The 26,439-nt window shown below is 63.5% G+C and overlaps 1 protein-coding gene across 1 annotated transcript in view; it reads left to right on the forward strand.

The window, feature by feature from the left end:
- Positions 1-7,070: 7,070 nt before the first annotated feature.
- Positions 7,071-26,439, forward strand: part of PFKP (phosphofructokinase, platelet) — a 43,660-nt gene continuing 24,291 nt past the window's right edge. The window contains exons 1-3 of the mRNA XM_055331807.1: positions 7,071-7,253; positions 17,229-17,302; positions 25,860-25,937. Coding sequence (XP_055187782.1) covers positions 7,142-7,253; positions 17,229-17,302; positions 25,860-25,937 — 264 coding nt within the window. The 5' untranslated portion in view covers positions 7,071-7,141. The remainder of the gene's footprint in view (positions 7,254-17,228; positions 17,303-25,859; positions 25,938-26,439) is intronic.

Below are 26,439 nucleotides of genomic sequence, written 5' to 3' on the forward strand. Positions count from 1 at the left end.
CTTCCTACGCATCCCCGTGTTCCACACCGCCCCTGCTCTGGACATTGCTTTGCGGTTACTTTGCCCGCCTCGAAAGCCCGCGCTACTTGTTGTTTGATCTCTGGGATTCCAAATCGCTAGAAGTCAAGAAAAATACCATTTGCACACACTTTATCCCCAACCCGAGACTTCATGGCCAGAGCACCTGCCTCCCCAGTCGGCCTGCCGGTGGCCACCGTGCCCGCAGGGTTCATTTCAGTGCCTACACTTGCTTCTCACAGCCAATTCTTTTTATTTTGTCTATTGTTTTGTTTGTCTGCCTTAAAAAAAAAAAAACAAGAATGAGTTTTAAGAGGAAGTTTCTGAACCCTCTGCTGAGGTCAGTCTTGGAGCTGAGAGCAAGCCCAGGGGCCAGGCAGCCCAGGGCGGCGCCTCCTCACCAGGGCCAGGCGGAGGGGGGGGGGGGGACAAAGGTCCCTGTGTGCGGCTCCCTGGGCCCCAGGCGCCCCAGGCAGTGTGTGCCGGCCAGCCAGGCGGAGGTCGAATGAGGCAAGGACAGGACGGCCTCCCGGAGGGGCCGGGGCCCGAATCCGCGTGATTCTCCTCAGGGAGTATGCCCGCGGGGCTGGCCCGCCTTCCCCCACGTCCCCAGGGGCCCGGGCCACCGCAGGCCGGTGCTGGCGTCTGACGGCCCTGGACCAAGGGGCGCGGGCATCCCCCACAGGGCCCCGACTGCCCGCCAGGGGGGACCAAGGAACCATCAGCACCGCATCTCCGGTGACCAACCACACCGTCTCCAAAATACTGTTGTCTTCCTCGCCGACCACGGTGCCTTGGCCCGTTCCTGCCCAGCCTCCCGAGTCCCCATGAGGGGATGTGGAGCAGGTGCTGACGCGGCCGCGCAAGCACAGAGCCAAGGAGGTCTGGAGCACAGACCCCTAGGCCTTTTTCCCCCGGGACCCACCAGTCAGGCAGTTGCCTTTGGGGAGACGGTTTGCAGATTACAAATACGAGGGAGCAGTGGGCATCCCAGGGGCCGGGGGTCTCCCTCCCGCCTCGGCGCTGCGCCGGGACCCGCACACCCGTCCCCGGGCTGGTGTCTGCTGGACAGGTGCACCCGGTTGTGGGGAGAGCCTCCTCTCTCCCTGCCTGCAGCGGGGACATCTCCATCTCCAAGGCTCTTTAAGCAAAAAAGATAATAAAATAAAGAATTAGGATAGTAGGTAATACATTAAGTAAAACTAGACTTTTTTTTTTTTTTAAGAAAGGGCTCTGGAATTTTTTTTTTTTTTTTTGGAATTTCTTTTATTGGCACTAAAAGCAGATGGTAATGGGCCTATAGCGCTCAGTTTAAGGGCGAATGTTGAGAAAACATTGACGACTCTACCTAATAATAGCAGCGGGAGGGGGCCATCTCGGTTGTCCTTCCCCGTGTGATGCCCGCCCCCCCCCCCGTTTGTTCAGTGACCCGATGCCCCTGTATCAGCAGCCGTGGCGGGCAGATCAGAGCTGGCCGGCGTGGCGAGTCTGGGGCGGCTGCGAGCCCCCGGGCCAGCAACCCTGAGTCAGGACGGGGTTAGCCACGAACGGCAGCCGCAGCATCGTGAGGGGCCGGGAGACGGCAGGGCGCTGGTGGCCAAAATAACCCGCAAGACCTCGCGGGAAGAACGTTGATTCATGCAAGAGAGCCACTGGCTCCAGTGAAACCCCAGCGGGGAGGGGGTGTGGGAGACAGCACCCCGGCCTCACCGCAGCTGAGAAACAAGGACCGGACTCACCACTTTCAAGAGCTTTCTTGTTGGTTGGTTGGTCCTTGGGGCAGGGAGGTGTCTGCAGACACAGGGGGCGGGAGGGAGTGTGGCTGCGAGTGTGCAAGGAAGGGGCCCCACATGCTGCTACCAGGTCTGGTGGCCCCTGGAAGTGGGGGGGGGACCCTGCAAGAGGCAGGCAGGTGGTAGCTGGAGCCAGGTGCGCTTCTGCATCCTCCTATTGCAGGGGTGCATCTCTCCCTCCCTCTCTCTCTGCACCCCTCCAGTCTCCTAAGCTAACTAAGCAAGCTGGCTGTCCACGGGATGACCCTTCACCTGTACCCCGTCTGCAGAGGCCAGGGGCCTGGGAGCCTGGGAGCCTGAGAGCGGGGGGCTGGGTGCCTGGGGGGCTGGGGGGTGGCCAGCATGACCATCACCTGCACCATGACCACAGAGGCCTGGGAGCCTAGGAGCCTGGGGGGCTGGGTGCCTGGGGGGCTGGGGGGCTGGGGGTGTTGGCCAGCATGACCCTCACCTGCACCCTGACCACAGAGGCCTGGGAGCCTGGGAGCCTGGGGGGCTGGGAGCCTGAGAGCAGGGGGCTGGGAGACTGGGAGCCTGGGGGGCTGGGAGGCTGGAAGCCTGAGAGTGGGGGTGGGGCTGGGAGCCTGGGGGTTTGGAGGGCTGGGGGGCTGGCCAGCATGACCCTCGCCTGCACCCTGACCATAAAGGCCTGGGAGCCTGGGAGCCTGAGAGCTGGGAGCCTGGGAGCCTGGGGGGCTGGGAGTCTGGGGGGCTGGCCAGCACCTTGTGCCCCAAGCACTGAGCCCCTGGTGACCTGGTGGGTGGAGTGCCAGGGAAAGCCGAGTGGGGCCCCTGGGCCCGCCGCCTGTCGGGACCCAGGTGAGGAAGGAGGCCACTCCAGGAGGGACAAGCAGGTCCCCAGGACGTGGCCTGTGCAGAAGGCATCCCTGAGAGCACGTCCCATGGCTGCAACAGTCCCTTGCTCCACAGAAGTGCCTCGGACGAGAGGACAAACAGCCAACCCGATGGGCCCGGGCTGGAGAGGCTCATCAAAGAGCAGTGTGCTCGGGGGTGTTCCCATGCCCCCCCTCAGTGGGAGAAACAGGAGCTCTGAAGTGGGTCTCAGGTGCTCGGACAGGAGGGGGGTCTGAGCACCAATGGGCAACAGACTCTGGCCCAACACCTGCTTCCTCCCCAGGGCGTAGGACGCTCATTCCCATTACCCTGGGCTTGCACCCCACTAGCTGGGCTTGGCCGCCTAGGAAAAGAGGGCTTGCAGGTGGGCAGCCAGGGACCATTCAGAGTCGGAGACGTGTGCCCCGGGGCCTGCGGCCGCCGCTCTGCCCTCTGCCATCAGCCCTGGGCCGCCCGGCCAGTCGCCAGGCCTGGAGTGCCCCGGACTGTGTGCAGCAGGTGCTAGTTACGTGTGCACATACGTACTCTTGGGCAGAGCAAGAGGTCCGTGGCTTGCATCAGAATCTCAGGCAGTGTACCCCCAAAATGTTAAAAATCACCTGCTGGATGCTGGCATGTGCCACTAAGACACGTATGGCCCGCGTGCCCGTTTGCAAACTGAAACAGGGTTATTGTCGATGGCTTTGCGTTCAGATGTTTCAGGCTGTTTGCCCTGGAACGCCTCAGCCGAGAAACATTTCAGCTGGACCCACATGAACCGGGTATTATCGATCCAAACTTTCAGGGGCCCTCGGAGGACGCAGGTCTGCGGAGACACTATGAAAACCAGCGCTCAGATTTTCGCATTTCTCAGCCGGAGCAGGACCTCACCTGGCCTTAGGGAGGGACTCAACTCCTCAGGGTTCTCCGGAGAAACAGAACCTGTGGGATATACTTATACACACACATGGGGAGGGTGATCGCGCGGATCTGAGGCTCGCGGGGCTCTGGAGGCACAGGCTGGGGATCCAGGAAGGCCGTGTGGGATCCTCGTGCAAACCCACAGGCCGAGGACCAGAGGTGCAGGAGGACAGGGCATCCTGGCTCGGCAGCAGGAGCAGATTCTCCTTCCCTCTGCCTTTTTATTATGTTCTCGGCCTCAGGGCACCGTCGGAGGCCCCCCCACACTGGGGAGGGGAATCTGCTTCCCTGAGTCACTGGATTCAAATGCGAACCCCGTCCAGAGACACACCCAGAGTAATGTTTAACGGAACATCTGGGCGGCCTCTGCCCGGCCAGCCCGACACAGAAAGTCACCCGTCAGTCCTTCACGTGGCTCGAATCACCATTTCCTTTTCCAGCTGGGAGATGCATCTGCAACTTCGTTTTCAAGACAGCCACCCCTCGTTCCCTCTGCTTTCGGGGGAAAGAGCCCCGGCAGCCATGGGAGTGCTCGGGTGATGCTCCTCTGCGGGGACAGCCCCTCCACCCATCACCCCCTCCCTCACCATCACTGGGGCCTCCTGCTAGGCCAGCCCTGCTGGAAGGAGGAGGCCCCGCCGCTGCCAACCTACCCCGTGAAGGGAATACCGTTGCCCCGTGAGAGGTTCCAGTCTCCGGATGGAGTTTGCCTCTCGACGGTGGAAACTCGGAACAGCCACATACTTGGCAGAAATAGTGAGACTGGCTTCTGCTCCCTTGCACCCGCCGCCTCCCAGTTTCTAGAGATTCTCATTGGCTCCGGAGGACGAGATTGTGCATCAAGGTCTTGGAAAGCATCCAAGCGTTCTATATATAATGCAAAGTTTAGCTATTAGGCATGGAGCACAATTATTTTTAAGTGTGGACAAGGACACTGAAAGACAACGGGCCCCGGGGAGGCGGGGGCGGCGGCAACGCCTAGTTTAGCAGATGACTGGGCGTTGTGCGTGGACTTTCTAGGAAGGAGGAGAGGGAATGCGGGGCATGTGGTCAGGCTAGGCCAGGTGGTGTGTGTGCAGATTAGCTCGGAGCTAGCGGGACAGGGACGGCTGGAAGGCTGGAAGGCGAGGCAACTGCCAGGATGAGGGGAAGAGTTCAAGCCTGCAGGCCCGGGAGGACTGGGAGGGAGGACGGAGACGCTTCCTCCAGCAGCCCCGAGGAAAGCAGGTCTGCCCGGACCCCAGGAGTGTGTGCAGAGGCCGACCCTTCCCCTGGGGGAGCCTTCAGCTGGGCCTTCAGACCTGGCCCACACTGGATATTAGCGATCACATATTTATTTCAGCACAATAATTGACAACTATTCCAGTGTAGACTTTTGCCATAATTTATTTAACCCACTGTCGTGTTTGGACCCCGTGTATAGCCACTGTTCTCTACGTTATGGACAATTCAAAGACAAATGACCCATCTCTAACTTTACATTATAAAATACCGATTGTATAAGATGGTAAGGGCCTCAGGCTCAGATTAAAGCTCAGCGTGCACCCACTTTTGCAAGTGCAGGATGCTCTAGGAAGGAGCGATTCTAGAGCACAAGTCCTAGGTGGGAGGTGCGGGGGGTGCAGGACCTCTGGGCGCAGCCTGGCTCGGCTCCCCTGCCCTGGGAGAGTGAGAGGCACCCGCCTGCCACCCCCAGAAGGCCCAGCGTTCCTTTCCAGCAGCCCCTGCCCTGCTCAGAGCAGTCACTCTCAGGCTTTGCAATCCTCAGAAGACACCGGGAGCTTGCTAAAAGCACATATTCTCGGGGAAGCACCCCAAAGCTGGACTTCAGCGGTTCTGGTGGGGCTGCGGAAATCAGGCCAGGGTGGTTCTGACGCCGGCGGGGTTATGGAGGCACCAATAATTCCGGCCGAGGAGAGGTCAGCCCTCCAGCCTGGTCTTTCTCTTTTACAATAAATTTTGTTTATTGCTCAGAGGGGCGAGCTCGAGGATGAGGGGTAGCTGGGAGGGCCGAGCACCCCAACCTAAAGGTTCGTGCCCCCACCGTTCCCCTGGGGTGGCCCAAGTAGCTCGTTTGGGTTGCTATTACAGACTTTTCGGGTTATCTCAGCAAGTCTTTCCTCGAGTTCTTTTTCCCTCTCATGTTCACCTGACAAACCTCTATTGCGCATCCACCTGCAGGCTGAGGCCTTCCGGAGGGAGAACTGTGGGTGGGGGATTTCTGAGCGGCGCTTCTTGGGGTCTCCTGTACTCCAAGCACATAGCTGTGTGCCCGGTGACAGGAGGCCCCGGAAAGGGCCCAGCTCCACATCCGAAGCAGGGGCCTGGTCCTGAGCTGAGCTCTGTGCAGAGTGGGCGCGGGGGTTCATGCATCGCCCCAGGGGTACTGGATGCGCATGTTCTAGGTTTGGAGATTTCCAGCAGACCTGGCACAGGTCAGGGTCCCCAGGTGAGAATTTAGGTCTAATCTGCCCGCTAATCTTTCCTGCCCCCCCCCCCCAGGCTTCTCTGCATCCCAATCCGGCTTAGAGTGGCGCCAGGGCCCCTCTGGTCACTTCCTGCTCCTCCTCCAGAGGGGAGCAGGCCCGGGTCTCCTCCCCAGCCAGCGACGCCCACTTTTGCCCACCAGCTGGGGGACCCCCGGCAGGTGCACCCAGCCCAGGGCTGCAGGCCAGGCCCGGAGTCGGCTACTCCTAGGAGAAGCTGGGGGCCCTGCGGTCGGGGTCCGGCCCCCCAGCACCTCCCCGCGGGCTCCCCCCCCCCCGCCGCGACCCCGCCCACCTCGGTGTCCCGGGCGCCCCGAAGCTCCCCGCTCCCTCCCCCACCAGCGCTCGCGAGTCAGGCCCCCCGGGGCTGTGCCCGACCCTCTCAGGTGCTCCGCCCACCTGCCGGGCTTTCCTGGCCCCCGGGGCCCGCCGGCCCACCCGGTCCTCCTCCCACCAGCGGTGCACCCCCACCTGCTGCACACTGCCCTGCTCCTTCCGCCCCCCCACCTGCGGCGCTCCCTTTGACGGGTCCTCCTGCCCACCTCCCCTCGTACACCCCCACCTGCTGCACACCCCCCTGCGACAGTGCGCCCTCCCCTGCTGCACACCCCCCTGCGACACTGTGCCCCCACCTGCTGCACACTCCCCTGCTCCATCCACCCCCCACCCGCGGCGCTGCCCCTGCCTCCATACCCCCACCTGCGGCGCTCCCCTGAGCCTGGAGCTGCCCCTCCTCCCGCGGCGCTCCTTCTGCCTCTATCCCCCCCACTTGCGGCGCTGCCCCTGCCTCCATCCCCCCACCTGCGGCGCTCCCTAGCGCCCGGAGCTGCCCCCCCTCCCGCGGTGCCGCCCCGCCTCTACCCGCCCCCGCCTCGGAGCGCCCCACCCCGCCCTCCCGCGCCCCGGAGCCCGCCCCAGGCCGCCTATTGGCGCGCGCCGAGCGGGTGGGGCGGAGGGTTCGGAGCGGCGGCGCGGGCGGGGCGGGGCGGGGCGGGGCCCCCCCTCCTCCCTCCCTCCCTCCCTCCCTCCCGGCCTGCCTGCCGCGCTCCGGCTCCCGCTCCCGCCCCGGCGCCGGTCCGCCTGCTCGCCATGGCGGGGGAAGAGGCCTCCGACAGCAAGGTGTCCTTGCGGACGTTCCTGGAGCACCTGTCCGGGGCCGGCAAGGCCATCGGCGTGCTGACCAGCGGCGGGGATGCCCAAGGTGCGCGGCGCCCGACCCCGCCCGCGGGGATGGGGATGCGGGGGGCCGGGGGAGGGGCCGGGCCGGGGGCGGCGGGGGCGGCGGGGGCGGCGGGGGCGGCGGGGGCAGGCGCGGGGGCTTCCCGGAGGAGGCGAGGGGAGCGGGCCCGCGGGGCGAGCGGGGAGGCGGGGAAGCCCAGGGGCCGCGGGGACCTTGCGGGGCGGGGGGATGCGGCGGCTCCTCTAACGGGAAGACCAGTTACTTTCCCCTCCACGTTTAGTTTTTAGATTGAGGCTGGCGGCGGGGCCTCCGGGCCAGCCCCGTCCGAGTCCGGGGGATGGGGGGTCCCCTTGGGGGCCCGAGCCGCGCGGCCCCCGCCCCCACCGCGCAGGAACAACGGCCGGGTGCGCGGCGCGCGGCTCAGGCGGGGTCCCTGCTGTGGCCTGGAGGGGCGCGGGGGCGCGGGGGGGGCGCAGGGGGCGGGGGGGCGCGGGGAGGGCGCAGGGGGGGCGCGTGGGTGGCGCGGGGGGCGCGGGGTCCTGGCCGGGGATGCCCCGCGGGGCGCTGTCCGCCGCCCTCCCGACCCAACGGAACACTGAAATGGGTGCCTAGGCCCGCCCGCCGGCAGGAAGCGGGCACCCCGGGCGCGCCCCGCAGCGCCCCTGCTCGTCCCCGCCACGTGGGGCAGCCCGGGGGGGGGGGGCGCCCAGCCCCGGCCCATGGACACCCGCAGAGACCACTTCCACCGCCTAAAGCGGAGGGTGACGGGGCCACGCCCCGGCCGGCGCCGCGTGCACGTGGGGCCGCAGGGGGCGCGGGGCCGGGGGCGCCCCGGATGCAGGTGCACCCCCGGAGGAGCCAGCCCCGCCAGCCAGCGGATGGCCGCCGTGCGGCGGGGCGCGTCCCCGGAGCGCACAGACCGCTTGGGGACGCCTCCCCGAGCCGGGTTCGGTCATTTCCTCCCCTTGCTCCCGCCCCGGTGCCCGGCTCTCCCAGGCTTCCAGGTCACGCCAGGTGCAGGGATGCAGGGATGCTCGGGCGCCGCGTCCCCCATCCCGCCCCCCGCGCTCGTGACCTTCCCGGCGCCCTTGAGCCGGGCGGGGCGGGCGCGGGGGCGGCAGGTCGGGGCGCGGTGGCCGCAGCCCCGCCCGCCGCGCGTCTACGTGATGCCCGGCCAGTCGCCGCCCTGCGCCCTGCGCCCTGGGCCTCGGCATCGCCCTGGGCCTCGGCATCGGCGGCGCGCGCCCTGGGCGCGGGGAGGGCGCTCGGGTGCCCGCTGCGCCCCCGCCCCCAGCCCCGGCGGCTCCGTGCCCTGGCGTCCTAGTAACGGGCCCCGGTGTAGACATTGCCCTTCCCGGGGAAGGAAACCGTTGGAGAGCACAGGCCCCGACCCCCGGAGCCGCACCTGAACGAGCACCCCAGGGCGCGCCACGTGGGGCCTGGTGGGGTGCGGCGGCTTCCCTGTCACATGGCCTAGCAAGCACTTGCGTCTGGAGACCTGCCTGCCCCAGCACAAATTAGGAAGCATCTGCTTTTTTTTTTTTTTTCTTCCAAGATTCTATTTATTTATTCATGACAGAGGCAGAGACACAGGCAGAGACAGAAGCAGGCTCCATGCAGGGGGAGCCCATGTGGGACTCGACTCCAGGACCCCGGGGTCACGCCCTGAGCCGAAGGCAGATAGGTGCTCAACCACTGACCCCCCCTGGGTGCCCCAAAGTAGGAAGCATTTTGAGTGAATCTTAACCTGAAAGAAATGCGTCTTTGGCAGAGGAAGAGAAGGAGGCTCTAAGCAGCAGGCTTTAAGGCCAGTTTCCAGGTGATTTTACAATTAAGGTGTTGTGTCTGTTTAAAAAAAAAAATTAAAAAAAATATATAGTGGGTCATTCTTCTGAATCCCTGTCCTGGGGTTTGCTCAGCTACCTGGTAGTTGACGTGCAGGCCCTGGAGATGCTGGGGCAACACACAGAGTCAGCACTTTCCACTGCTTAGCCTGGCTCAGCCACTTGGGAGTAGTTACGATAGAGGTCAGTAAGGCTGCACGCCTTATGGGCAGTGGGACGGGATAGTCTGAGAAGCAAAATTACAGGAGAAGGCTGCGCTGTTGGTGTGAGGTCAGGGGAGGTGACGGATGCTCTCGACTTGGCACCTCTGGGCTGCCCCAGAGAGAGCCCAACGTGCCCCAGGGCCCCACTCCAAGGGTGGGCCGCTGGCTCAGGGTTTTTCTTGGACCGCATGCAAAGTGCCATCTCTTGCTTTTATCCTGTCTTAGACCTGCCGGAGCCTCTGGATGTGTTTCCTCCCGAGAAAGCTGATCCCGACGTGCGCTCAGAGGGTCTGGTCTTAGCAGCAACACGTTCACAGACTCTTAGACGAGGTTATTCCGACAGAGATAATGTGTCAGACGCTCGGTTCTTTTGCCATTTTGGGCTGAGTCCAGATTCTGTCAGCAGAATTTCCCTGAGATTGGAGAGTTCCGCTCCTCGCTAAAGACGCGAATCTCAATCTCAGGTTTTCCGATCAAATGTGAAATTATGGTAAGATTCCACGGGGGATGGAAGCCAATAAACAGCAGCGACTGTCTATTGGGCATGCTTTGGGTTCCGGGAGCCTTACGGTTCTCCCCAGGCCTGCTCACATTGCTCCGAGATAGGTACGTCCTCACTGTGGAGGATTGGGAGAAAGACCCACAAGGACATACGTGACCTGGTCCGGGCTACACAGGTCCTCTGTGGCAGGCGACAGGCTTTAAACCGACTTCTGTGGGGTCTGGATCCCACCTCCTTCCCAGTAGGGCCACGCTCTTCAGGCGTGGTTGTAAAGTTAAAGTCCAGGTTTTAAAGGTTTTTTTTTTTCTCTTTTCTATATGTATGTATTTATGTATTGCAGGGTGGGGGACAGGGAAGGAGAGAGGATCCCAAACAGACTCCTTGCTGACACAGACCCCACCTGGGGCTCCATCTCTAGGCCCTGAGCCCGGCTTAACCCTCTGAACCCCCCGGGCACTCCCCACCCCGATGATTTTTAAACAGCTTTGGTATCAGAGCAGAAAACATCTTTTTTTTTTACGGCAACATCCTTGCGCCCAACAAAGTGCTTTGTTTTCCAAACGAATTTAGTAATGAGGAAAAAAAAAAAACCAAAGGAAGAGGATCCTGCCTCAGCCCCGCCCCCGAAGGCAGAGTCTTTCCAGGGCTAGTTATTTTTCTCAAGCTTCGGGTTTCTTCTGCTGTCGCAAGGAATGCCTGCAAGTTTAAACTGAACTTGCACCTTGCCGGGCAGACGGACGGACAGCCTCTCCGTGACTAAGTAGCCGCCCGCGAGCAAGGTTGTGTCACTGGCTGAACATGAATCACTGGCTACAGACCGTGGGCCCTGACGCAGAGGAGCAGGAGGGGAAATCGAGTGTCTTGGGGGGCGGCAGCGTGGCTGGGAAGGTCGAGCCCTCCCTCCCTCGCCTCGAGCCCTCCCTCCCTCGCCTCCGGGCAAGTGGATGGAGCAGGGAGCAGGGGACCCGAAGAGGTCGGAGAGGTCCGACAGGACATCGGGAGCAGCGGGGGCTGGTGGTGGGCTGCTAGCTTACGCCCGGTGCCCGCCGAGGCCAGTGAGCTTTGCCAGGACCCGGTGCCTTGCGTTCTCAGTGGCAGTGGGGCCGGGACCCAAGAGCCTCTTCCCGGGGGCCTCTGTGGCGGCCACCCCGTGCGCCACCCCGGCAGGCTCTCCTGTCTGCTGCGCGGTCGGTTCCGAATCCCGCAAAGGCCTGTGGGCCGCTCCCCTTTCATAAAATGCGGGGCAACTGCCAGCTCTGGCCGCTTCCCTTTCTCAGTAAGTCATTTCAGTGACCTGGGCCGTTGCTCCTCAGGAGCTCCCTTCCACCTGCGCAGCGGTACCTGGGAAGGGCAGGTGCCCCGAGCTCTCCTGCTGCCGTCACAGACGCCAGGCGCCCATCGCTGGCCAGGGCCCAGGTGCTCCTGCGGCTGACTGCGCGCTCCCCGAACACCTCCAGGGGGTGCCTTCCCCGTGCACTCGCCCCGAGCCCGGCAGGCAGCTTCCCAGCGCGCCGCGGAAACGGGGGACCCGTGGGCGTCTCGTCTCCCTGGGGCCCCTTCCAGGCCTGGAACTCTGTATGCACGCTCTGTACTGGGATTTTTTTTTCCCCACGTAACATTTAATGGTTAATTTAGCAAGTATGGGTGCGTCTAGGAGGCAGCATGTTGGGGTTAGAGCATTAACCCCGCGAGTGCCGTGGGCCTGCAGCCGCTGCCCCGTTTCCCTGTGTGGCCGGTCCGGGCGACTCCTAGGAGCTGGACACCCTGAGGTCCGAAAACCCCAGACCTGCCTTACGGGGAACAAACGGCTTCGGTTCAGGACGGACACCTTTCGTCGGGGAGAACTGGGGCCGGCGGGACTTGGGAAGGAAGCCGTCCCCCTTAGAAAGGAGGCGGCGGCCGGCAACGCGGGGAAGGCAGGCACTGGGACCCCGAACTGCACACCCCGCGTGGTTGTGATGAGGTCGGGAGGGCCTTGTGTCAAGCGGGAGGCTGAGGTGCCGTCCGACTCCCTCTCCGCAGGCCTGGGCTGGTGCTCCGGTTCCATGCGCGGCCGAGCGCCCCCGTGTCCTTCGCCCCACGCGTCCCCGCCACCCTTGGCTTAGCTCGCTGGGAATTCCGGCAATTGTGCTTGTCAGGGCAAGCCGCAGCAGGCGCGTGGTGGAGCCGCCTGCAGGACCAGGAGACTGACTGATGGGCCCCTCCCTGGTTCTCCTCAGGGCAGCAGGCAGGCCTCTGTTTCTCATTTGCAGAATGAAGGACACAGAATCCCTCTGTTCTCCTCCCTTCTCCCCAGTGAACGTCTTCTGTAGAAGGAGGATAGAAGGGGGAAGGCAGCGCCCAGCCCAGGGCCCTGCAGGCCCGACATCCCCGGGGGCTCACGCGCTCCCTCCGGGTTGTGTAGCGGCTGCCCTGGGGTCCTGGTGAGGCACACATTCTGGTTTTGTGGGTCTTGCTGCGGCCTGAGAACCACAGCTGGTGCCTGTGTCCTGGGTTCCCGGGGCAGTTTCACGGGGTGGCTTTCTAACCTCGAGGAGGACCTCGACTGCAAGGTTCATGACCGTGGGACCCCTTGTGTACAAAGGTGCAAATATGTGACGAGGCTGGACGTCCCTTCTGGGCAGAAAATGGTGGGAAGGGTGCTGTAGGGCCACTGGCCGCAGCCCCTCCTCCTCGTTGGCTCAGCTCTGGCTTAGTATTCCTGGGGTTCGTTTCACCTTTTCCTGCCCTCATCCCCCCCGGCGCCGAGGGCTGAGCTAGTGCCCAGCAGCCTGGCGAGGGCGAGGGCGAGGGCGAGGTGGGTGCCCGGGGCCGGGAGGAGGGCTCAGGGGCCGCTGGGTGAGGCTGTGAGGAGGGGCAGGCAGGGAGGACTTTGGACTTACCTCGTAGGGGCAGGGAAGCCACCTGGGCGGACTGGGTGCTTCTGATAAGGGCAGCAGAGCGGCCGGGAGGGGAAGGTGACATCATCACGTCTCCAGAGGAAAAGAAACCGGAGAAGTTCGTTGTGAATGTTCGTCTTGCGCAGCCTAGGGTTTCCGGGCCTCCCAGGATAAGCGTCATCAGCGAGATCCATCAGGCCCACGCCGCGGTGGGGAGCACCCAGGGGCCCTGCTGCGTGCACGTGGCCAAGTCCGGGAGGCGCGCAGGGGATGCCGGCAGGGCCTGCAGGAGTCGCCTTGTGCAGATGTCCCCTCAGCTGGTCGTCCGGTTCTCGGGCGTCAGAGCTTCTCCAGGGCCCCGCGCCGGCTCCCCGCGTCCCCCGCTGTCCCTCCCTGGGTCCCCCAGCCCTGCTGTGCTTTGGATGCTTCTCCTCGGCACCTGCCAGGGCGGCAGCACCGTGTGCCCGTCGGGCCTTGTTCTCCGCCCCCCGGAGCCAGGCAGGCCACGCTTGCCGATGCATCAGTGACAGGGTGCCCCGTCCGCGGGCGTCGGGTGGGCGCGCGGTGAGCCAGCCTGCCCTCGCACACCCGTTGCAGGCCGCCCTCTGACCTTTCACGCCTTTGCCCCGGGGGCCCAGCGCCTCCTGTGCAGCAGGATGCAGGAAGCCCCGGCTTGGCCGCTGATGGGGCGCGGGTGTCCTTGGGACTCCTCCGTTGTTAAAGGGGGAAGCTTTTATGAAGGACTCGAGGAGCAAGGGCTAGATGAGGGGCTCTAAGTTTGTTTCCTGACATCTCTGCCTCGGTCCGAAGCTGAGGTCTACAGGATTTCAGGGGGAAGCCAGTGCGACTAAACAACCTCACTTGATTTTTCAAAAAGGAGTTTAATTAGTGAGGGAGCAGTCACGAGGCAGCGTTGGGGGCGGGGTACGTAACTCCAGAGGGTCGGAAGGGCGAAGTGAGGAGCCTGCGCCGATGAGGATGAGCCCCTGTTACTTTATCAGCATCAACGGACTCCTCGCTCCTTGCAGATTGGCCTCCCTCGGAGCAGACCTCCGGAGGCGTTTGGAAACGGGGCCACTGCACTCTGTGACCTCGGGGAAGGAAGGATGTTTTTTTTCTCTTTTTTTAATTATTTAAATTATTATTATTTAAAAAATATTTATTTATTCATGAGAGAGAGAGAGAGAGAGAGAGAGAGGCGCACAGGCACAGGCAGAGGGAGAAGCAGGCTCCCTGCGGGGAACTCGATGGGGGGGGGGGACTTGATCCCAGGACCCCGGGGTCACGCCCTGGGCTGAAGGCAGGCGCTAAACTGCTGAGCCACCCAGGGATCCCCTATTTAAATGATGTTTTTAAAAGTTTTTTTTAAAAACATCATTTAAGTCATTTTTTTAAATTATTTTTTTAACCATCTTTACTTTCACTGCAGCGTAGTTACATTCGTGTTGGACGTCCAGGACAGTGATTGGTTCTGCATTCCTTTCTGTCATTCATTTTTTTTTTCCTGAGTTCTTATTTTAATTGAGGAAGGAATGGTCTTCATGGCCGCCGGCCCTCACCTGCAGGGGCTTCCTGGTCCGTGACATCCGGGGAGCGCTTGGGGCACCTGTTCCATCTGTTGGGTTGAAGGGAGGATCTCACGGCTCCCGTCAGCTGCTAGTGTTTCCAAATTCTAAGATTCTGACTTGGTAGCAGGATGACGTTTGCCCGTGGGAATCGTTAGGAGAGTTGTTGTTGATCTGTTTTTTTTTTTTTTTTTTTTTTTTTAAGATTTTATTTATTTGAGCGAGCGAGTGAGAGCAAGAGAGCCCATACAGGGAGGGGCAGGGGGAGAGGGAGAAGCAGAAGCAGGACCCGATCCCAGGACCTCAGGGACCATGACCTGAGCCCCAGGCATAGGCTTCCAGGACGGAGCCACCAGGAGAGTCGTAAATTCCCAGATCTGGTGCTGAAACAAAAGTGAAAGAGCAAGGAATGCATGCGGCATCCAAGCTGTGTGTGACCGAGGCCCTGGGGTCGAGGGGGGCATGGGCGATTCTGTAAGGCTAGATTTATGTCCTGGAGGGTCGGCTCCTCGCAGCCGTCCCCCAGGGCCATGGCCCCACCTGGCCCCACCCTGTTCCCAGGACCAGCTGACCCAGCACAGGCCCCGCCCCAAACTGGGAAGCCCTCCCTTGGGGCCCGGCAGGCTGTTTTCTTCCTCGCTCCTCTGGGGCCATCCTACAGCAGGGCAGGTGCGCCTGCCCCGAGGGAATCCGCTCGCCTTTTAAGTGAAGATAAAATAGAGACTAAGCTTCTCTCTCCAGCAGGGCCGTTTGTTCATTTTGCTCCCCTGGCTCTCAGGTTGTCTGCGGGGACCAGACTTCCTCTTCCCCCGGAGCTTGTCCACCTGCTGCAGAGCTGGAGGCGCGACCGACCTCCCAGGCCCCTAGCCGGGCAGGTGGGCCCCTAGGCGGGCAGGGGGGCCCCAGCCGGGGGAGGCCCGCTGGTTTAAGCAAAGTGCACTCACTTGCAAATGAATAAAATCTGGCAGGCCTGGGGGGTAGTTGTTTGCTAGAGGGTGAGCAGCCCTCGCCCTCCCAGGAACCTCCTCTCCCCACCAGGGAAGCCCCCCCAGCCCCCGCCCCCCAGGGACGCCCACTGCCACAGGTGACCCGGCGAGCCTCCCTCTCAGGTTAACACCAAGAGGCCAGGCTGGGACTTGGGCGCGGGGCTGGCGTGAAGGTCTGCGGATCTCTGTGACCCGGGTCTCCGGGGGTCACTCGTCACAGTTTCCTCCTGCCGTGTCCTACGTTCTCTAGAAACTCCCCTAAAGGGAGGCCTTTCCAAGAGGACCCCCCCACCTCCCCCCACCTCCGGAGCCAGCGTCCTCCTGAGGAAAGGGTGCTCAGGTGGGCGCAGGCCTGCAGGTGCCGGTCCCCCGGGGATGGTGTTCACGTGGTGGAGCGTTTGGGGTTAATCTCCCTGGGATGGGGGCCGCGGAGCCAGGCCTAGAATCCTGGGGTCTGTCGGAAGGGACAGTGAGCAGCTGTGCTCCTCCATCCGTAAGGCCTCGGGGTGAGGCCGCAGGCCGCGTGCACACCTGGCCGGGCCATGGAGAGCGCACCTGTCCAGGTGCAGATGCGTGAGCACCCCACACGGTGTGCACATGGGCGCGGGGCGGCCCTTCCAGGGTAAGAGGGTGGGGTGGGGGACTGCCTCCCCCCACAGGTGTGGCTGGCTGCGTGCAGGTCCCGTGGAGGCCACATTGGTGCCCATGGGTTCCCACCCGGTAACCTCTGGAGAACCGGAGGGGCACTCTCGGGCTGGTGCCGGGACGGTGCAGCCGTGGGGCTCCGTGGCCGGCTGCGGGGGCAGCCCAGGGGAAAGGACGCAGGCCAGCATTTCCTTCGAACTTATTTTTAAATATTTTATCTTTAAGTCACTTTTACACCCAGCGTGTGGGCCTCGAACACGCAGCCCTGAGATCTAGAATCATGGCCCCTCCGACCGAGCCCGCCAGGTGCCCCCAGCCCGTGCTCTAAAGACCTTATTTTCTGGAGCCGTTTTGGCCCGTTCATACCTGAATGGAAGGTACAAGGAGGACCCGTGCCCCCGCGTGCTCAGCTCCCCCACTGTACAGCCCGCCTCGGGGGACGCGGACGCGCCCTCCTCCCCCGGAGCCGCCGCCAGAGTCGCTGCTGCTGGGGGGCGTCCTGTGGGTTTGGACAGATGTGGTTGGACCCCGGCCACCATGCAGCGGTGGCGAGGACCAGTTGCTACGGCCCCCGCCTCCCCCCCCCCCGCAGCCCCGCATCTCGTCGCCATCTCCATAGTTTTGCCTTTTCCAGGATCTTTTTTAAAAAAAAAAAAAAAAAAAACAAGATTGTGTTTGTAAGTCACTCTGGCCACAGCGTGGGTGACGTCAGAGGGATGTGGTGGGATCTGGAGCTGGTGTGGGGGGAAATGTCCGTTTCAGGGGCGCGGGGGGTGTGGGGGTGGGCCTCCGCACAGGTGCACGCGCAGGGGCGTGAGCACGGCACAGTGGCCGCTCGCACCTGGATGCAGGGAGTCGAGGGTCTGGAGGGCCGAGCATCCCCGTTAGTAGGTCGTTCAGATTCGAGAACGTGAGGCGACGAGGCCCCCGGATGTGCACCTGTCCGCGTCTGCGTCGACCTCTCGGGTGACGAGCCCGGACTGACGCCGAGCGTGCACAGCTTGTCCGGCTACGGGACTTGCAGCCTTTCACAGCCGTGGCCTGAGGAGTCGTTTACTGCAGTAGCTGCTCATGAAATCCCGTGTTCTTCTCTCCCCCTCACGTCACGGGGACTGTCATTTTCTGTATTTATGGGAGTTTGGCTCGCTGACAACCTTGCGTCCTCCCCCGGGTCTCAAGGACGGGGCGCGTGGCCTGTGACCCCGCGGGGTGGTGCCCGGGCCCCTGACGGTGACACTCCGCGGGCCTGAGACCCGGACCCCCGAGGGACGCCCCAGGCCCGTCGTCCAGGTGGGGAGCCTTCGGGTGGGTCCGAGGGCAGCGCCAGAGTCGCTCCGGCTGGTCACTGACGACTGTCCCGTTCCCTCCGCAGGTATGAATGCCGCCGTCCGAGCTGTCGTGCGCATGGGCATATACGTGGGAGCCAAAGTGTACTTCATCTATGAGGTCGGTGCTGCGTCTCCCTGCAGCTTGGTCTGGCTCGGGGACCGGTGCCTGGCATGGGCCTGGGCTCTGCAACCTGGCACCAGGTGGCGGGAGATGGGATCCAGGCGGGGGGGCCTTTGGGGAGGGGGTGGCACTCTCTGGTCCAGGTGCGGGGTGGGGGACTCGCAGGGATGCGGGGTGGGGGGCTCCCTGGTCCAGGTGCAGGGAGTGGGGTTGGGGGGGAATTGCAGGGATGCAGGGTGGGGGGGCTTGCAGGGATGGGGGGTGGGGGGCTAGATGCTGGTCTGTGAGATGGGGGGCCGGGGATGCAGCAGGAAGGGACAGCACATGGGGACATAATGCCCTTTTGTCTGCACCTGGTGGTCTTGGGGGATGGATGTCTTCATCTGCAGCCCCCCTCCTCCCCCTCCTCCCCCTCCTCCCCCTCCTCCCCCCCCCCCGTCCCCAGGATTCTCTCCGTCCTCCTGGTGACCCCCCCATCCCCCCAGTGACCCTTCTGTCCCCAGGATCCTCTCTGTCCCCCTGGTGACCCCCCCATCCCCCCGGTGCCCCTCCATCCCCAGGCAGCTGCACGCTGTGGGTCACAGCCCACGTTGCCCGTGTCCTGACGCAGGAGGCCTGCCCTGGATGTAGACCCCCAGGATGACCCTGATCCCAACCCTGGGCCCCGGTGACTGTCCCTCATGCCGGGTTTGGTGCCGTGGGCCACAGCAGTTTCTGACGCTGGTTGTGGGTGCCTGTCCCGCGTGCGCGGCTCCACCCGAGCCCGGGAGCTGGTGCGGAGCCGGTGCCTGTGGCGTGTGTTTTTGCCCCAGGAGGAGGCCGTTCGTGGGCCGCCGCTCCCTGGGCTGTGCAGCGCATGTGGGAGGGAGTTTGCTTTGCCCGCTGCCCTGGGCGGCCTCCCCGCGCGGCGCTTCTGACGCGGGGTTGCTGTTGCTCCCGTTTGGGCGACGAAGGCCATGGGCCCCGCGGAGCATTTGCAGGCCATCGCTCGGTCCCCGTGTCGGGCGCTTCGGGGTCACGGCTGCCGCTGGCCGGTGCGGAGGAGCACCCCGCTGCCCCGTCCCGGGTCCCCCATCATCCCCCGTCCCCCCCGCCCTGTCCCCGATGTTCAGGGTCCCACGGGCGGACACATGCATGTGCATTCCCGCGGCGGCTGCTGGCCATGTGCGCACAGGCCGCTCTGCCTCCTGATCTCGCTCCACAGCCTTCTGGGGAGGCTTGTGTTCGCCCGAGAGCCGCAGGGATACTGCACCCCTGGCCTGACGGCAGCTCCTGAGGCTCGGGCTTGGGGAAGGCTCTCTCGGAGGGCGGATGTGCCAGGGCCGTGGCTCCTGTGGCCCACGGGCCCGCAGTGCCTGTCGCCATGGCCGGTGATGCTGCGGAACTGCTGTTGGGTCCCCGCCCCACTGGGCTTCACGGGGTGCGGGGGTGGCAGTGGGGGGACAAGCAAGTCCTATCCGGTATTTCACAGTTAAAGGAATGGACCCGTGGCTCGTCGGTAAAAGGAAGTCTGCATTTTCCGTGTCTTTGTCACTGGTGGGGCTGGGGTGACAGCTCACGCGCCCAGTGGAGCCTGTAGCAGGGCTGTGATCCACCCCAAGGATGTGTCGGGAGACGTTTGACGGTCCCATTATCGGGGTGGGAGTGGCGCTCCTGGCATCTCGGGCGTGGACACCGGGGCTGGTGCTCCCGGGCCACTGAGCCCAGAGCAGCTCCCACATCGAGGAATTCGTGATTTCGCCCCAGAGTCCGCGGTGCCGAGGTCGGGAAGCCCCATGGTAGGGCTGGATGTGCCTTTGGTGCGCGTGTCGTGGAGCGCACAGGGTGGGCCTGGCGGCCGTGCGCCTGCTGAGTGTTTGGGTGTGGAAACTGGAGACACAGCGACTTCCACACTAATCCTTCTCAGACTGGACTTGTTTTCTTTTTAAGATTTTATTTATTTATTCATGAGACACACACAGAGGCAGAGACACAGGCAGAGGGAGAAGCAGGCTCCACGCAGGGAGCCCGAGGCGGGACTCGATCCCGGGACCCAGGGTCACACCCTGAGCTGACGGCAGCTGCTCCACCGCGGAGCCACCCAGGGGCCCTTAGTTTTATCTTCTTAAACCTCATTCAGGCATCTATTCCACACGTTTTGCTCGTTTATTGTCTTTTTTTTTTTTTTTTTCGGCAAGGAAAGGGTTGATTCAAGAGGCAGCGAGACACAGAGACAAGGAGGTGGGAGGAAAAAAGCCTCAAGTCCACCTCCCGAAACGGGGAGGACCAGGAGCTGAGGTCACGAACATCCTGATGAAAAGGGTGGGGAAGCGTGACTCTTCATGCGTGAGGATGGAGCGTGCGTCCGAACAGATACATCCCTGACCCACGCCCCGTGCTCGGGGGGAACCCGGCCCCCCGCGGGGGGCGGCCATCTGAGGACCCGGGGGGCGACCGTGGGCACGACCCGGGAGCCGGGGCCACGGGCTAGAGTCGGCCCGCCTGGACGGCCATGAGGGTCTCCGTGGAACGTGCCGACACCCCCGGACCGTTGAACAGGGTGCTGCTCTGTAGACACAGGGTTCTTGGGTTTTTTCCTTCCAGAAAGTCTGTGGGAGGTGTGTTGAGCGGGAAACGCTGGCATCTCTGCTCGGGGCCTGGCAGCGGGTTTGTTTGTCTGGCTGCAGCCGGGGCTGCTGCAGATCTGGGCCAGGCCTGTGCGGGCTGGGCTGGCCCGGCCCTTGGGCACCATTGGGGGACGACGGCCGCAGGATTAACCCGTTCCTTGCACCTGTTGATGCCCCCCCTCCAGGCGAGGGTTTTCCCCGCAGAACCTACGGGTGTCTTCGGCCCCTCGGGGATGGTGGTGGCACCTCCGTCCCTCAGCCTGGCAAGACTCCGGTCTGCAGATGCCCTGGCTTCTGGGGGGCCGGGGAGGAGACCCGCTGGGGTCTGTTTCTGTGGTCTCCTGGCGGGAATAGGAGGTCCGTCCTGCTTCATGCAATTAGCAGGCTCGAAGTCCTTGTAGCTGAAGGTTTTCCTACAGATTGACAATGGGTATAGCTGTTTATTTTTTTAAGATTTTATTTACTAATTCATGAGAGACACAGAGAGAGGCAGAGACCCAGGCAGAGGGAGAAGCAGACTCCCTGCGGGGAGCCCGACGTGGGACTTGATGCCAGGACCCCGGGGTGACAACCTGGGCTGAAGGCAGCGCTAAACCAGGTGCCCCAGTTCTCGCCCTGTCATTGGGACTAGCTTGAAAGTCTTTTCCTCTTTGAAATGACACCTCCAGTTGGGCCTGGGCATTGCCCCTGTGTCTCCATCTCCCTGTCTTCTGAACCCCGAGGAAAGGCTGGCGTCGTGCCCGGTGGGCAGCCGATGGGGCTAAGACAGGAGTCTGAGCGCGTGGGGTCAGGCCTTCCCCTTGCAGGTTGACCACCTGCCCCTGCCACCCCGAGTGGCTTCTCCTGGGATCCCGGCTCCCTCGGCCCCAGGGCTCCCTCCACCCAGGGGCTCCCTCCACCTGGGGCCTCCCTCCACCCAGGGGCTCCCCCCACCCAGGGCCCCCCTCAGGCCCCTGTCTACACAGGACACCGGGGCTCCCCCAGAGGGGCACGGGGCCCAGCAGCCCGGGTCCTGTGCATCAGGCCCCACGTCATCCTCGGCGAACAAGCTTGAATGCGTCCGCCCGATTCCTACCTGCTTCCCCTTGCGGACGGAAGCCGTCTGTTGGCCGTGGACGCGTGGCTGGCGCTGCGGGCTGCCTGCTTTCACAATTTTTGAAGTAAGACCTGCCTGGCTCGCGGCAGAGAAACCCCGACAGCCCCGCCCCCCCTTTCCCGGTGAGGCCGCAGGTCCTCGCGCAGCGGGGCTGGTTCCCGCCCGGCCTGACCTCCTGTCCTGGGGGGTCCCCGGGTCCCCCTGGGTGTCGGGTCGCGCCTGAGCCCGAGCTCCTGGTCCGCCGCCTGCGGGGGGTGGGGTGGGGTGGGGGGCAGGCCAGGGAGCCCCGGGACCCTGGGGGGCGTGTGGGCCCCGCCTAGGCCTCCCCCTGCCCCCAGTGCCGGCAGGCCGGGCAAGGTGACCAGAACCACGTTGCCCCGTGAACTGGACGTTTCACACGTCGCTGCTTCTGCATTTCAACTTCCTGAAAGTTGGAGCCTCTTGACCACAAAATGTCTAAGAATAGTAACGGGATCGGATGTGCGGTTAAACGTCCCCTGCGCTGCTGGCAGGCGTGGAGGGTCGTTGCCGAGAGCAGCCTGGCCGCCGGGTCCCCGCGCTGACGCCCCAGGGCCGTGGCTGCTGCACAGGGGACGCCGAGCCCCTCCCTGGGCCCCTGCCCCGCGTGCCGCCGCCATGGCCTGGGCTTCACCCCGGCTCGGCCATCTCACCCCCGGGCGTTTGAGTCGCTAGGGGGTCCCTGTGTCACCCCGGGGGCTGGCTGAGCGGCCGGCGGGGGGCAGGCTCTCCCACCTGAGGATGCGGACCCACCGTGTCCTGCTGCGGCCTCGGGATTCTCCAGGTACCTGGAACTGGGTATCCCCAGCTTTGGCATCCAAGCCACCTGACAACGCCGGGCGGCCTGTTGTCAGGTTTCCGGGGCACAGGGCTCTGCTGTGACCGCCCGGCTTCTAACCTGTTTTGGCGCCTCCGAGCCGGTCCACACGTCGAGGGGATCAAGCAGAGGCGACTGTGTAGACGGTGCCCCGCGGTCATGGACTCCTAGAGCAGAGGAGGCTGCTGGGCATCCGGAGCGCCCTGGGGGCGTGCCCTGGGGTGGGGGGCGCCCGGCGGCGGGTGGGCATGGGCAGGACCCAGACCTGAGGCTCTGCGGTCAACGCCCGCAGCCACACAGTTGCGAGTCCCTGACTCGGAACCTGGGGGCCCCTGCCGCCCCTTTCCCACCCGCCTAGTCCGGCCTCGCGGTGTGCTCGCTCTCAGGTTCTGGCAGCGACCTGCTCTAGCTAGAAGGAGGGAAGCACGAGCAGATATGTCCCCTGGGCGGCAATGCTCCGGGGAGAAGTCTGGCATCGGTCACTGTGATACCCAGAGGCTGCTCCCCCAGCAGTCGGGACGCCTGCCTCTCTGCCCGTGGGCTGCTGACCCAGTAATCCAGGAAATCAGGTCTGGGGAAAAAAAAGCGTTATCAGATGTGAGGTGATAGGTGTGCTCCTCAAACATGGCACAGGACTGGGTCCTTGATTTAGACTCTACGTGGTGGGAGGTCCCTTCTCCGAGGAAGCCACCCGCCGTGGACAGGCTCTGATGCAGGACCTGCTTACCAGGTGCCCCAAAACCCAGGCCACCGTGACCCCCGAGTGCAGCGCGGTCTCCAGAGGACGCCGTATCGGGGGACCTGGTGTACTTTGCTCAGGATGCTCTTCAAAGTCCTGTCCGAGGGATCCCTGGGTGGCGCAGCGGTTTGGCGCCTGCCTTTGGCCCAGGGCGCAATCCTGGAGACCCAGGATCGAATCCCACATCGGGCTCCCGGTGCATGGAGCCTGCTTCTCCCTCTGCCTGTGTCTCTGCGCCTCTCTCTCTCTCTCTCTCTCTGTGAATATCATAAATAAATAAAAATTAAAACAAACAAACAAAAAAAAACAAAGTCCTGTCTAAGCGTGTGGCGCGTGCTCAGGTGTCCCCGGTGGCCCCGGAGCAGGTTCCTGCAGGGCGATGCGCCCGCCGCGGCCACTCAGGGGCACACTGTGTGTGCGGGGTGGGGAGTGTTACTCCGGGTGAAAAACTACGTGTGGCCCTTCAGGGTGTTCTGTGGTTTTCTTCCTCCGTGGGTCACAGAACTGGCTCTGCAGGCAAATTCCAAGGAGAATCCTAGAAAAATATTTCGGGCTCTGGTTGCATTGGAATAAGTGCTCAAACCTGCAAGGAGACGTCAGGGGAGAACCACTCATCCGGATTTATAGTTCAGGGGACGCTCGTGTAGGCCGGTCCTTTCTTATTCAGTGACCTCTTCCTTGAAAGTGGAAGACAGCTGAGAGTCGCAGTTGGGAAGGATTTTCAGACACCCCCCCCCCAGCTCCAGGAGCCTGCGGAGGGGGTGAGTCGCTTCCTGCCCCCGCGCGGCCAGCAGCACCCTCTCGGGTCCCCGGGTCACTGAGTGGCCCTTTATCACCAGCTGTTCGAGGCGCCTCTAAACCCCAGGACGTAAAGTACCTCTGGAGAACATTCTACGATTGGAGGTACGTGGTGTGATTGCAGCGCGGTTCTCCACGTTCCTGCTCCCGCAGCAAAGGGGTTTCTACGTGTTTTTATTAAGTCCGTGTTGACGTGCAGAGCAGTGACTGCGGGGGCGGAGGGAATTTCTGGGTTCCCAGCGGGGCACCTGCCGAGCGGACCATGGACGGTGTTGTCGGGGGGCACGGGCGCACAGGCGGGCGCTGGAGGCCCCCGATGCGCTTGCTGGGATCGCTCTCGGGGCCTCGCGTGTCCTGTCAGCACTGCGGGGTCCGGGGGAGCCTGCAGAAAGTCCTCCAGCGGCTGGGGGCATCGCTAGGGTGTCCGCTCTGCTTTTGCCAAAGCCTGTGGGTGCGCACCTGCCCTGCTCTGCCCCGATGGCCCGTGTGCACCTGCCCTCCTGGGCTCCCCAGGACCGGCTTCTCCCCTCCACCCCCTGCGGCCGGGGGCTAGGACCTCAGGCCTCTGCGTAGGGCTGCATCCATGTCCAGGGTCTGGAGGCCCGCAGGCCCGCTCACGTGGGGTGTCCCCACCCAGGCCTCCAAGGAGGGAGCTGCAGGGGAGAGGGCGAGCTGCGGCGCGTGCACAGATGGCACAGATGGTGGGGAGCTGCTGATGGGAGTCTGTGGTGTGGGGTGTGCAGAGTGCGGGGCGTTCTCCGTCTGGGTCCCCCGCCTGTTCTGTCCGCCTACTGTCATCTGGGGCCCCGCTTGTTCCTGCCGACGATCCCCGGGACTTGGGGGGACGGCTGGCTTTGGGTGCCCCGTCCCCCAGCGGCGTCTGTGCTTGGGCAGCTCACGCACGGGCCCGGCGTGGATACAGCCTCTCTCACCAGCCGGCTTTCCAGGGCCGGGCCTGGATCCCACCACACTCCTGCACGTGACAGCCGCGGTGGCTCAGCACGTTATCTGGAGCTGGCGGAAACTGCCCGGTGCACGGCGGGGCTGCTCTGGGGGCTGCGGGAGCCAGAGCCCCAGCATCCGTCCTCTGTCCGGGGGCGCGGGAAGGCCTGCTGGCTCCACCACGAGCCTGCCATCGGCCTCTCCGTGCTCCTTCATCCTGTGCACCTGTCCCTTTGCTGCTTGGCACACGTGCTGCCTATGTGACGAGGACATGCGCAGGCATATGTGTATTTATCCATACAGACTGTGTATAAAATACCACATGGTTGCAAGGTCTAACGTATCTACAATGTACAATGTACGCTTCGTGTAACATAAAATATTGTAATTGTATCGATGGATTATAAGTAGGTGAACATCCACGACACATTACATGTCACACAACGTGTATCTATGTGACCTGAGACACATGCATCCACAGACGCGGGTGCTGATGGAAGCCTCATTTACGTGTGACACAGGAAGGGGGACGGAGGCTCCGACTGAACGTCGAGAGCAGGTTCATCCCGTGTAACTTCCAGAAGTCCAGGGAACGCACTGTCTACGGCATAGAGAGAATCCTGTAACCCCACGTCTCACAATGTAAAGCTACCGTGACGCGTTCTGTGCACTGAACACCCTGTGGATGCGCGTTGCTCGTTAGACGACGCAGTCTGTGCCGGACTTCTGGTGGGGGGGGCATAGTAGGAGCGCGCATCCCTGGCCCCGAAAGGCAGCCGCGGTCCCCTGCCCCGTGGGCCGCCTCGAAGACCCCTTCCCTCCCCTTCCCTCTTGACCTCTCCTGGTTAGGACATCCGAGTCCCCACTGATGACCTGCTAGGTCCATTCCTTTGTAAGGTTGAGCGTCCTGGGGAGAGTCACGCAGGTAAAGGCGCTTGTGGGTGTTCCCAGATTCCTCGGCGTCGCGCGGCCTGCGGGGGGGAGCCCGGGGAGATCCGCTGTGCTTGGGGTCTGAAGGGTGCGGCCCTCGGGCTTCCGGGGAAAGTGTGGGCTGACGCCGTCCCCGGGGAGCCCGCAGCCCCGACCTGGAAGGTAGGGAGGACCGCTGGCTGCGCTGCTTTCTCAGACGCACCATGGGGGAGCATGGATCGCCAGGGGAAACTGAGGCCCCGACAGGCATGTGCTCTTGTGTGCAGTGTGATTGACCGCACTGTTTGCACGGGAGTTTGTTAAACTACAGACGCTTTTTGGGTAAGTTTCCCCCTGTTTGAGGCGCTCAGGCGCTGTGGGGTGACAGGCACGCTGTCTCGTTCCCCCCGGTACCTGGGATGGGTCTGGCAAGAAGGTCCCACGTGTCACACCCATTAGGCGCTTTCGTGCACCTTCGATGCGTCGGGCCAGCACTGCTCTCGCACTGCTTCTAACCCTGGGGCCCTCGGGGCTCGGAGTCCTCGTCATCCGCGCCCACGGGGTTCACGGGTCCACCTGACTGCTCAGCAGTCACCCCATCTCACGAGGATTCCCGCTCTCACCCGCAGGGTTACCAGGGCATGGTCGATGGTGGCAGCAACATCGTGGAGGCCGACTGGGAAAGCGTCTCGAGCATCCTGCAAGTGGTACGTGCTGAGTCCGATGCTCCGGGTCCCTAAAGCCCGCCCCGTCCCACCTGCAAACCTTTCATGCTGAGGCGCCGGCGGCATGTGACACGCGTGAGCCTGCTGCCCGCGTTCCTTTCCCCTCCTCGCCCGGTGAGGAAACAGCCTTGCTTTGTCCTTCGGTTCAAGTCCTCAAGGAGCTTTGCTGCAGGATCGCAGGGAGTCAGAGAATGAGCCGCGCGGACACACAGGGTGACGCGGAGGTTCAGGAGGTGTGGGTGGGGCCAGCGGGTCCCGGGTCCCTAGCGGGTGGCTCCGGGTCTGTGAGGGGCCATAAGCTCCTGTCTGGCTTTGCCCTTCGCCCTCTGGCCATGCCCTGTCCCTGAGCCTCCACCTGCCAGGGGCACAGGGGCGCCGTCGGGGGTGTCGGGCCCCCCAGGCTCCCGGGGCAGGACTGGGTGGGCAAGCAGTGGCTGACTGTACACCGTGTGATGAGGGGGACAGGGACCCGGGGCGGGGAGGG

Source organism: Nyctereutes procyonoides, unplaced genomic scaffold (assembly GCF_905146905.1).
Source record: "Nyctereutes procyonoides isolate TBG_1078 unplaced genomic scaffold, NYPRO_anot_genome, whole genome shotgun sequence".
Lineage (NCBI taxonomy): Eukaryota > Metazoa > Chordata > Mammalia > Carnivora > Canidae > Nyctereutes > Nyctereutes procyonoides.